The 12,371-nt window shown below is 46.5% G+C and overlaps 1 protein-coding gene across 2 annotated transcripts in view; it reads left to right on the forward strand.

Moving 5' to 3' along the window:
• Positions 1-12,371, forward strand: part of LOC144596824 (ADP-ribose glycohydrolase MACROD1-like) — a 1,032,359-nt gene that overhangs the window by 949,114 nt on the left and 70,874 nt on the right. For both annotated transcript variants that reach the window (XM_078405658.1, XM_078405659.1), the window contains exon 10: positions 4,538-4,619. In XM_078405658.1, the coding sequence (XP_078261784.1) occupies positions 4,538-4,619 (82 nt within the window). The remainder of the gene's footprint in view (positions 1-4,537; positions 4,620-12,371) is intronic.

A 12,371-nucleotide genomic window follows, 5' to 3' on the forward strand; every position in this document is an offset into this window, starting at 1 on the left:
TGTGCGGTGCTGACTCGGTGGGCCGAAGGGCCTGTTTCTACTAATCTAAACCTCCCTGCCCCCTCTCTCTTTCCCATGTTCCCTTCACCCCTGGAGTTTAGAAGGATGAGAGGGGGATCTTATAGAAACGTATACAAACTATAAAAGGACTGGACAAGCTAGATGCAGGAAAAATGTTCCCAATGTTGGGGGAGTCCAGAACCAGGGGCCACACACAGTCTTAGAATAAAGGGGAGGCCATTTAAAACTGAGGTTGAGAAGGAACTATTTTCACCCAGAGAGTTGTGAATTTGTGGAATTCGCTGCCACAGAGGGCAGTGGAGGCCAAATCAATGGATGGATTTAAGAGAGAGTTAGATAGAGCTCTAGGGGCTAGTAGAATCAAGGGATATGGGGAGAAGGCAGGCACGGGTTACTGATTGTGGATGATCAGCCATGATCGCAATGAATGGTGGTGCTGGCTCGAAGGGCCGAATGGCCTCCTCCTGCACCTATTTTCTCTGTTTCTACGGTGCGCACCCATTTCTGCCACAATCCCATCCCAATGAACCTGCTCCATTCATTCCCATCGTTTGCGCATTCATCTCCCCTATCCTCGAGTCCCTCTCTCCCCCCCCCCCCCCCCCCCCCCCCATGACCCCTCTACCTTCATCCCTCCATCCAGCTTTGCATTTCACTGCTCCTCTTCTCCCCTTATCAGACACCCATTTCATCTCCTTTTTATTTCTAGCCTTGGTCACTTAATCCAGCCGTCTGCAAACCCATCCCCTCCCCCCCCCCCGCCCCTCACCTGTATCCACCTATCCCTTTTTTTCCTATCCCCCTGAACCTTTCAGATCATGTCATAAGGAATACGAGTAGAATTAGGGGCATTCGGCCCATCAAGTCTACTCCGCCATTCAATCATGGCTGATCTATCTCTCCCTCCCAATTCCATTCTCCTGCCTTCTCTCCATAACCTCTGACACCTGTACTAATCAAGAATCTATTTATCTCTGCCATAGAAATATCCACTGACTTGGCCTCCACAGCCTTCTGTGGCAAAGAATTCCACAGATTCACCACCCTCTGACTGAAGAAATTTCTCCTCATCTCCTTCCTAAACGAATGTCCTTTAATTCTGAGGCTGTGACCTCTGGTCCTAGACTCTCCCACTGGTGGAAACATCCTCTCCACATCCACTCTATCCAAGCCTTTCACTATTCTGTATGTTTCAATGAGGTCCCCCCTCATTCTTCTAAACTCCAGCGAGTACAGGCCCAGTGCCGACAAACACTCATTCCTGGGATCCATGTACCCATCCAGCTCTCTTTTCCAATGTTGTTATTGTATCTGCTTCAACTACCTCCTCCGGCAGCTCGTTCCATACACCCGCCACCCTTTGTGTGAAAAAGTTACCCCTCAGATTCCTATTAAATCTTTTGCCCTTCACCTTAAACCTATGTCCTCTGGTCCTTGATTCTCCTACTCTGGGCAAGAGACTCTGTTCCTTTACTCACCTCCTGCTCCCCCTGTTTCTGATGCATACTGTAACATATATATACTACAACATTTGTACCTTCGAATGGCCTACCCCTGCACCTATTTTCCATATGTCTATGTTTCTACCCTGCTGTTTTTTTTACCGTGCTCCCAGAAATAACTTACACTAAACAATAATTTTGTTGTGTGTAGTTCATGGCAGTGAGTTAACATTTCACTGACATGTAATATAATTTATGTTTGCTTAAAATTGATGATTGTAATCAATTTTACAAGATGTTTGTGCAATGTTCACCTGAACATACGATAGCTGTCCTGAATTGATTGCATTCAGTTTGACATGATTTTTTTTTAAATTGATTATATAATTTACAATTAGATACAAATCCTTGCAACTAATATTGGTGTTAGAATTATGGATTGATGTAAGAGAAAATGATGCTGTTTAGTTCATCTCATCCATTCTGACTTTTGGAGAGAACTTGTACTGTTGGCTTCCCATGTCATTGCTAATTTCTACCTCAAGTACTTATCCAATGTATATTCTTGGTTTTGGTCTCCAAATTTGAGGAAGGATATTCTTGCTATTGAGGGCGTGCAGCGTAGGTTTACTAGGTTAATTCCCGGAATGGCGGGACTGTCATATGTTGAAAGGCTGGAGCGACTAGGCTTGTACACACTGGAATTTAGAAGGATGAGAGGGGATCTTATCGAAACGTATAAGATTATTAAGGGGTTGGACACGTTAGAGGCAGGAAACGTGTTCCCAATGTTGGGGGAGTCCAGAACGAGGGGCCACAGTTTAAGAATAAGGGGTAGGCCATTTAGAACGGAGATGAGGAAAAGCTTTTTCAGTCAGAGAGTTGTGAATCTGTGGAATTCTCTGCCTCAGAAGGCAGTGGAGGCCAATTCTCTGAATGCATTCAAGAGAGAGCTAGATAGAGCTCTTAAGGATAGCGGAGTCAGGGAGTATGGGGAGAAGGCAGGAACGAGGTACTGATTGAGAATGATCAGCCATGATCACATTGAATGGCGGTGCTGGCTCGGAGGGCCGAATGGCCTACTCCTGCACCTATTGTCTATTGTCTATTGTCTAAAACACGTAGGATTCTTAAGGGATTGGACAAGCTGGATGCAGGAAAAATGTTCCCCATGTTGGGGGAGTCCAGAACCAGAGGGTCAAAGTTTAAGAATAAGGGGTAGGCCATTTAGGACTGAGATGAGGAAAACCTTTTTCACCCAGAGGGTGGTGAATCTGTAGAATTCTCTGCCTCGGCAGGCAGCGGAGGACAATTCATTGGATGTTTTCAAGTGAGAGTTGGATATAGCTCTTCGGGCTAACGGAATCAAGGGATATGGGGAGAAAGCAGGAACGGGGTACTGATATTGGATGATCAGCCATGATCATGTTGAATGGCGGTGATGGCTCGAAGGGCCGTATGGCCTACTCCTGCACCTATTTTCTATGTTTCTATCAAGTACAGATCTACAAATTCACACTACAATCTCTCCACACACTTAAATCTGTCAGTACACAGTAAATAGATTGATTGTAACCATGTATTATCTTTCTGCTGACTGGTTAGCAAGCAACAAAAGGCTTTTCACCGTACTTCAGTACGCGTGACAATAAACTAGACTAACACTTATCCAATTTTGAATGTGATTGAGGTTTTTGAACTTGATTATGTTTTTTTGAAGACGCGACCAAGAAGGTTGATGAGGGCAGAGTTGTAGATGTTATATACACAGTATGGACGTCAGCAAAGCGTTTGACAAGGTTAGATCCAAGGAGAGATGGCTGAATGGGTAGAAAATTGGCCTCATGGAAGGAAGGTTGCTTTTCAGCATGGAGGCCTGTGATGAGTGGTGTGCCTCGCGGTTTGGAGCTGGGACACGAGCTAGGGTTGCCAACTGTCCCGTATTAGCCGGGACCTCCCGTATTTTGGGCTAAATTGGTTTGTCCCGTACGGGACCGCCCTCGTCCCGCATTAGTAGGGTTGCCAACTTCCTCACTCCCAAATCAGGGAGAAAGGGTGACGTCGCCGCCCCGCACCCCACGTGACCTCACCCAGCCAGCGGCCACGTGCTCCCGCTCCACCAATGGCGGCTGCCATTGGTGGAGCGGGAACACGTGGCCGCTGGCTGGGTGAGGTCACGTGGGGTGCGGGGCGGTGACATCACCTTGTCCCGTATAGAGCTCTTAAGGATAGCGGAGTCAGGGGGTAATAGAGCTAGATAGAGCTCTTAAGGATAGCGGAGTCAGGGGGTATGGGGAGAAGGCAGGAACGGGGTACTGATTGAGAACGATCAGCCATGATCACATTGAATGACAGTGCTGGCTCGAAGGGCCGAATGGCCTCCTCCTGCACCTATTGTCTATTGTCTATTTGGGAGTGAGGAAGTTGGCAACCCTAACATGAGTGTTTGACAGCACTGGGCCTGTACTTGCTGGAGTTTAGAAGAATGAGGGGGGACCTCATTGAAACATACAGAATAATGAAAGGCTTGGATAGAGTGGATGTGGAGAGGATGTTTCCACTAGTGGGAGAGTCTAGGACTAGAGGTCATAACATTAGAATTAAAGGACGTTCCTTTGGGAAGGAGATGAGGAGGAATTTCTTTAGTCAGAGGATGGTGAATCACAGAAGGCAATGGATATTTTTAAGGCAAAGAGAGATAGATTCTTGATTCATATGGATGTCAGGGGTTATGGAGAGAGGGCAGAAGAATAGGTTTAGGAGGGAGAGATAGATCAGCCATGATTGAATGGCGGAGCAGACTTGATGGACTGAATGGCCTAATTCTGCTGATATCACTTATAACCTTATGACCTTATGCAGCTGGGACTATCCAAATGTTTGAGAGCCAGTTTAGATAGGACAGGTTTGGAGGGATATGGACCAAACGCTGGCAGGTGGGACTGGTGTAGGTGGGACACGTTGGCCGTTGTGGGCAAGTTGGGCTGAAGGGCCTGTTTCCACGCTGTATCACTCTATGACTCTACGACTCTAATTCTTGTGGAACATTATGTTGAATTTCTTTTTATTTCCAGGTCGACCGTATTATCTTCTGCGTTTTCTTGGAGAGCGATCACAAGATCTACAAGGAGAAAATGCTTCACCATTTTCCCACAGGTACGTCATGAAGCAAACATAATCTCATCACAAAGATTTGATTTTTCTTTTTGGATTCAAATGCGTAGTTGTCTTAATAAGTCAAGTCAAGTCAAGTTTATTGGTCACATACATACACAAGATGTGCAGTGAAATGAAAGTGGCCATGCCTGCGGATTGTGCTAAAACTACAAAACAGAATAGAAAAAAAAAATTTAACACAAAAAATAAATTAATACAGTAAATGAGTCCCTGGTGATATGAGAGTTAACAGTCCTGATGGCCTGTGGGAAGAAACTCCGTCTCATCCTCTCTGTTTTCACAGCGTGACAGCGGAGGCGTTTGCCTGACCGTAGCAGCTGGAACAGTCCGTTGCTGGAGTGGTAGGGGTCCCCCATAATGTTGCTGGCTCTGGATCTGCACCTCCTGATGTATAGGTCCTGCAGGGGGGCGAGTGTAGTTCCCATGGTGCGTTCAGCCAAACGCACTGCTCTCCGCAGAGCCTTCCTGTCCTGGAATAATCATAATCATACTTTATTAGCCATATGTTTTGCAACATACGAGGAATTTGTTTTGCCATACACTCATACCAATTCAAAGAAACAGAACACACAAAACACATTTTAACATTAACATTCCGGCCAATAACTTATGCTGGGGTTAAACTCACCGTTGGAGCCTGCAATGATGAAATATCTTTGACCTGAAACGTTAACACTATTTTGTCTGTCTCAGTCTGAAGAAGGGTCTCGACCCGAAACGTCACCCATTCCTTCTCTCCTGAGATGCTGCCTGACCTGCTGAGTTACTCCAGCATTTTGTGAATAAATACCTTCGATTTGTACCAGCATCTGCAGTTATTTTCTTATACTATTTGTTTATTCATGGTTATTGCCTGACCTGTTAAATGTTTCCAGCATTTTCTACTTTTATTTGAAATCTATCCAGCTTCCTCTAGTTGTAAGATGCTGGTTTACACCGAAGATTGGCGCAAATTGCCAAAATGCACCTCCCTATAGTTTAGTTTCGTTTAGAGATACAGCGCGGAAGCAGGCCCTTCGGCCCACCGGGTCCGTGCCGACCAGCGATCCTCACACATTAACACTATCCTACACCCACTAGGGACAATTTTTACAGTTTACCAAGCCAACTAACCTGCATACCTGCACGTCTTTGGTGTGTGGGAAGAAACCGAAGATCTCGGGGAAAACCCATGCAGGTCACGGGGAGAACGTACAAACTCCGTACAGACAGCACCCGTAGTCGGGATCGAACCCGGGTCTCCGGCGCTGCAAGCGCTGTAAGGCAGCAGCTCTACCGCTGCGCCACCGTGCCGCCCATATAGTTCATGGTCTTGAGAACACAGCATGTACTTGAAATCTCCATGGCTCAAGCAAGCACTTTGAAATGTTTTTCATATTTTGGATCTCGGCATCAGTTTCAAGGTCAGTTTTATTATTGCCCATTTGTAAGTACTCTACACTGCGTAGACTGCTTACACCATTTTGGAGTGTGTTTAAGAGTTGAATTATATCTAATGGCTACAGCAGATAAGTATGGCAGATTTCCTCTCCAGATATAGATGAGGAATAGATCGGGTAGATGCTCAGCGTGTAAGAAGGAACTGCAGATGCTGGCTTAAAACAAAGATATACACTAAAAGCTGGAGTAACTCAGCGGGGCAGGCAGCATCTCTGGAGAGAAGGAATGGGTGACTTTTCAGGTCGAGGTCAGGTTAGATATGACTTAGATGAAGGGATTAAAAGTACCATTAGCAAATTTGCAGATGATACTAAGCTGGGGGGTAGTGTGAATTGTGTGGAAGATGCAATAAGGCTGCAGGGTGACTTGGACAGGTTGTGTGAGTGGGCGGATACATGGCAGATGCAGTTTAATGTAGATAAGTGTGAGGTTATTCACTTTGGAAGTAAGAATAGAAAGGCAGATTATTATCTGAATGGTGTCAAGTTAGGAAGAGGGGATGTTCAACGAGATCTGGGTGTCCTAGTGCATCAGTCACTGAAAGGAAGCATGCAGGCACAGCAGGCAGTGAAGAAAGCCAATGGAATGTTGGCCTTCGTAACAAGAGGAGTTGAGTATAGGAGCAAAGAGGTCCTTCTACAGTTGTACCGGGCCCTGGTGAGACCGCACCTGGAGTACTGTGTGCAGTTTTGGTCTCCAAATTTGAGGAAGGATATTCTTGCTATTGAGGGCGTGCAGCGTAGGTTCACTAGGTTAATTCCCGGAATGGCGGGACTGTCGTATGTTGAAAGGCTGGAGCAATTAGGCTTGTATACACTGGAATTTAGAAGGATGAGGGGGGATCTTATTGAAACATATAAGATAATTAGGGGATTGGACACATTAGAGGCAGGAAACATGTTCCCAATGTTGGGGGAGTCCAGAACAAGGGGCCACAGTTTATGAATAAGGGGTAGGCCATTTAGAACGGAGATGAGGAAGAACTTTTTCAGTCAGAGAGTGGTGAAGGTGTGGAATTCTCTGCCTCAGAAGGCAGTGGAGGCCAGTTCGTTGGATGCTTTCAAGAGAGAGCTGGATAGAGCTCTTAAGGATAGCGGAGTGAGGGGGTATGGGGAGAAGGCAGGAACGGGGTACTGATTGAGAGTGATCAGCCATGATCGCATTGAATGGCGGTGCTGGCTCGAAGGGCCGAATGGCCTCCTCCTGCACCTATTGTCTATTGTCTATTGTCTATTGAGACCCTTCTTCAGACTGGTTAGGGATAAGGGAAACGAGAGATATAGACGATGCCTCGCCGCTCGCCTCACCCCGCCCCGCCGCTGGTCATGAGGGGGGGGAGTAGAGGGGGGTGGGGGGGGGGGGTGGGGAGCGGAGAGAGGGGGTGGGGGGAGTAGGGTTGGGGGGACATGGACCGTTGTGATTTGCTGTTGAAGACCACTGGAGTAAGTATGTCGTCAATTAAGTTAGGTATGTGCAGTTTTTTAAATGAAACTCTTTCTTCATAACTTAGTCATACATTTTATGACCATTGTTCTTTTATTCAATACCAAGAGAATTGGGATGTGTAAGGAAAAAGCAAACTAGAAAAAACTAAACAAAACAATTTTTTCTTTGTTGTAAAAAGTATTTCTGTTCAATAACCTTTCTATAACTACCAGAATATACTCATGATAGGCCTGACATTGTACATGTTGTCCAAGAACTACAGACTGTTGGAAATAATAGTCGTTTATCACGCGTGAATGTAGCGCAACACGTACGCGCATTTGGTGTGCATGCTTTTTTTTTGCTGAAAAGTTGCATTACGCGCCATATTATGAATTTTGATGTAGAATTTTGAATTTGTAAAATCAAATGTTGGGGGATCTGTGTAAAGGCAGGTGGCAAGATAACCAGGTCGTATTAGAATCCAGGAAGGATTTAGATTTTTTTTTAGATTTTTAGATTTAGAGATACAGCGCAGAAACAGGCCTTTCGGCCCACCGGGTCCGCGCCGCCCAGCGATCCCCGCACACTAACACTATCCTACACCCACTAGGGACAATTTTTACATTTGCCCAGCCAATTAACCTACAAACCTGCACGTCTTTAGAGTGTGGGAGGAAACCGAAGATCTCGGAGAAAACCCACGCAGGTCACGGGGAGAACGTACAAACTCCGTACAGACGGCGCCCGTAGTCGGGATGGAACCCGGGTCTCAGGCGCTGCATTCGCTGTAAGGCAGCAACTCTACCGCTGCGCCACCGTGCCGCAGTAGAGAGGGGCGGCACGGTGGCGCAGCGGTAGAGTTGCTGCCTCACAGCGCCGGAGACCCGGGTTCGATCCCCACTACGGGTGCTGTCTGAACAGAGTTTGTACGTTCTCCTTGTGAGCACGTGGGTTTTCTCCGGGTGCTCCGGTTTCCTCCCACACTCCAAAGACGTGCAGGTTTGCAGGTTAATAGGCCTCTGCCAATAGTGCTGAGCGTGTATAATAGGACCAGTGTATGGGCGATCGCAGGTCAATAGACAATAGACAATAGGTGCAGGAGGAGGCCATTCGTCCCTTCGAGCCAGCACCGCCATTCAATGTGATCATGGCTGATCATGATCAGCACGGACTCAGTGGGCCGAAGGGCCTGTTTCCACACAGAGAGCTAAACTAAACTAAAGGTACATGTGACAATGAAGTACCATTGAAGACTGAACCGTTTTGAGCTCATTGTTGTGATAGAGAAGGGGATAATTCACTTGCCTGTGATCAGCGGGATCAGAGAATATGCAAAGTAATTCGGTGTAATTGAAAGTATTCCCGGGAGAATAATAAACCCGAGTGCTTGCTTTTGTACTGCAACGTTAATATTGTTGGGAAATGGAGATTGTGGCATAAACCACAGTTATTTATTGAAGTAAATGGCGGTGCAGAATCTCTGTGTCACATTGTGCAGCCTGCCACATCTGCACAAAGCTGGTAATTATCCATATTGTTAATAAAGCTACCGAGAGAAAACAAAAAATGATGAGCGGTTTGTGCAAAGATTGCATAAGCAACAGTCAATGGAACAAAGAACAGATATGTAACGTTGTTTGCCGTGCAGCAGACTGGAATTACTTTTTCATTCGGTGCCTTTGATAGACCACAGTAATTGCATGACTGTGCCAGTCAAATAGAAACATAGAAAATAGGCGCAGGAGGAGGCCATTTGGCCCTTCGAGCCAGCACCGCCATTCATTGTGATCATGGCTTTTATTTATTCGCGTCATCACACAGCTGTTTGCCAATAGCGAGCAGATTTCAGTGCCACGTGGTTGGCCTCTGCAAGATCCTTTACAGTGCGTGTGTCATGCAACATGTCACAGCTCAGGAGATGTCCCATAGTCTGGAGGCCCCGTCCACACTCACAGTCTGCCACATCTTCAGTGTATCCCCACTTCAGCACGTTCGATTTGCTCCTCCCCATGCCTGTCCCCAGTCTGTTGAGACTGCGCCAGGTTGTCCACGGTTGGTCGGAACCTGGTGGGAGTTTCTCAGAGGGTTCGATTGCCATGTGAATGTCTTCCAGAGATTTCTCTAGTTGCTCTTCCCAGAGTTTGAGCCTTCTGGACGATGCACTGCAGTCCAGGGGATGGACAGAAGAGAGGAAACGTCTGCGTGATTTCAAACGCTGAGGTAGCAAAGGGCGGTCATGTAGTGGGTGTCTTTCATCCTCTGATTGTCTGAGGCGTTCTTTTTGACTGGCTACAGCTCTTCTGATTCCAGGAGGTGCAATGCCAGAGAGTATCAGATTGTGGCTGATCGTCCACAATCAGTAACCCAGGCCTGCCTTCTCACCATACCCCTTGATTCCACTAGCCCCTAGAGCTCTATCTAACATCCAAAAGCCTGGGATTTTTTCAAAGGATCCTTCATTAAGAACTGTAGTTTTCCTGAATAACTGCGCGTTTGTTTTAGCAAGGCCAAACCCTTTGCCGCCCATCCTGATTTTCAGTTACTACCCTTCCCGATATTAATAATTGCAGTCCAATGTTACAGTGTTATAAATGCAGCAGTAGAGTCTCTCAGTAAATACATGCTGTGTCCACAACAAGCAGAGTCATAACAAGGACCTCTGGCAACCATCCAATACACAGAAAGACACAGAGTACTGGAGTAACTCTGCGGATCAGGCAGCATCTGTAGAGAACATGGATAGGTGAGGTTTCACAGAGTGCTGGAGTAACTCAGCGGGTCAGGCAGCATCTGTGGAGAACGTGGATAGGTGACTTTTCACAGAGTGCTGGAGTAACTCAGCGGGTCAGGCAGCATCTGTGGAGAACATGGATAGGTGACGTTTCACAGAGTGTTGGAGTATCTCAGCGGGTCAGGCAGCATCTCTGGAGAACATGGATGGGTGATATTTCGTGTCCATATTTCGTGATATTTCAGTGCCCACTTTTCCTTATGGACTAATATATTGGTCATAACCTCTGCAATCCACATCTAAACTGCACTACAAACCTCCACCCCCAAACTCTCCCCCCCCCCCTTTCTCCACACCCCTCCTCCCCTTGCCCCCAGCCATTACTCCCCTTCCATTCTCTGGCCTCACAATCGGCAGCTATTCAAACCTAATTCATTTTGGCCACAAACCTGTACGCCTTTGGAGTGTGGGAGGAAACCAGCGTTCCCGGAGAAACGTATCTTCTGGAGACATATAAAATTACAAAAGAAGTGGGCAAGCTAGATGCAGGAAAAATGTTCCCAATGTTGGGGGAGTCCAGAAACCAGGGGCCACACACAGTCTAAGAATAAAGGGGAGGCCATTTTAAACTGAGGTGAGAAAAAAACATTTTTCACCCAGAGAGTTGTGAATGTGTGGAATTCTCTGCCACAGAGGGCATTGGAGGCCAATTCACTGGATGAATTTAAAAGAGAGTTTGATAGAGCTCTAGGGGCTAGTGGAATCAAGGGGTATGGGGAGAAGGCAGGCACGGGTTAATGATTGTGGATGATCAGCCATGATCGCAATGAATGGCGGTGCTGGCTCAAAGGGCCAAATGGCCTCCTCCTGCATCTATGTTTCTATGTTTCTAAAACTGCTCCCTGCCCCCCCTACACGTACATCGAAATTCTCAGGCCTCACCACTGAACTTTGTTCCAGCGTTCCTAATCGCATTCTAATACATCTCGTCTGCTCATCTTCAAAGACGTGACATCCTTCCCACGTTGAGTGCTGTCCAAAATGGCCCGTCGTATCCCAGCTGGGACATAATCGGCATTACAGTGCAGCATGGCAACTACTGAGCAGGGAGGGATTTCGAAGGTTCTGACAAATCATGCAACATTTGGTCTTGCAGCTCGTGTCATGGGTTTTGAGATATTGCAGATCTGAATCATTCAACTCCTGATCATGGTAACAAATAACATTCAGTCTTGCAAAGTAACCTACCTCTGAAAACAGAAAAAACCTTGGAGTACCAATAAGCAAGTTGTAGTAGTGAAAATGTCCAACTATAAGCCAGCTAAAGAGAGACACAAAATGCTTGGGTAAGTCAGCGGGACAGGCTGCATCTCTGGAGGGAAGGAATGGGTGACGTTTCGGGTGCAGTCCGAAGAAGGGTCTCGACCTGAAACGTCACCCATTCCTTCTCTCCGGAGATACTGCCTGCCCCGCTGAGTTACTCCAGCTTTTTGTGTCTGTCTTCGTTTTAAGCCAGCATCTGCAGTTCCTTCCTCCACACATAACTCAACTAATAAACGAATTCCCTAAGCAATTACACAGCTAGCATTTTAAGAGAGTAAATTAGCATGGTATTTCTTTAAATTAATGATTACAACTTGAACAACTTTCATTTCATAAGTACATTTGTCAAAGGAGCAGAATTGGGCCATCGAGTCTACTCTGCAATTTAATCATGGCTGATATATCCTTTCCTTTTCAACCCCATTCTCTCTCCGCCTTCTCCCCGTAACCCTTGACACCTTTACTCATTAAGAATCTGTCAATCTCCACTTTAAAAATACCCAATGACTTGGCCTCCACAGCCCTCTGCAGTAATGAATCCCACATAATTAACAACCCTCCGACTAACGAAATTCTTACTCATCTCCTTTCCTAAGATATGTCCTTTTATTCTGAGGCTGTGCCCTCTGGTCTTAGACTCTTAGACCCTCCCACTAGTGGAAACCTCTCCACATCCACTCTATCCAGGCCTTTCACAATTCAAGGAGGCCCCAGCTCACCCTTCCAATCTCCAGCGAGTACAGGCCCAGTGCCGACAAACGCTCATCATACATTAATCCAATCATCCCCAGGATCATTCTCGTAAACCT

Source organism: Rhinoraja longicauda, chromosome 9 (genome assembly GCF_053455715.1).
Source record: "Rhinoraja longicauda isolate Sanriku21f chromosome 9, sRhiLon1.1, whole genome shotgun sequence".
Lineage (NCBI taxonomy): Eukaryota > Metazoa > Chordata > Chondrichthyes > Rajiformes > Arhynchobatidae > Rhinoraja > Rhinoraja longicauda.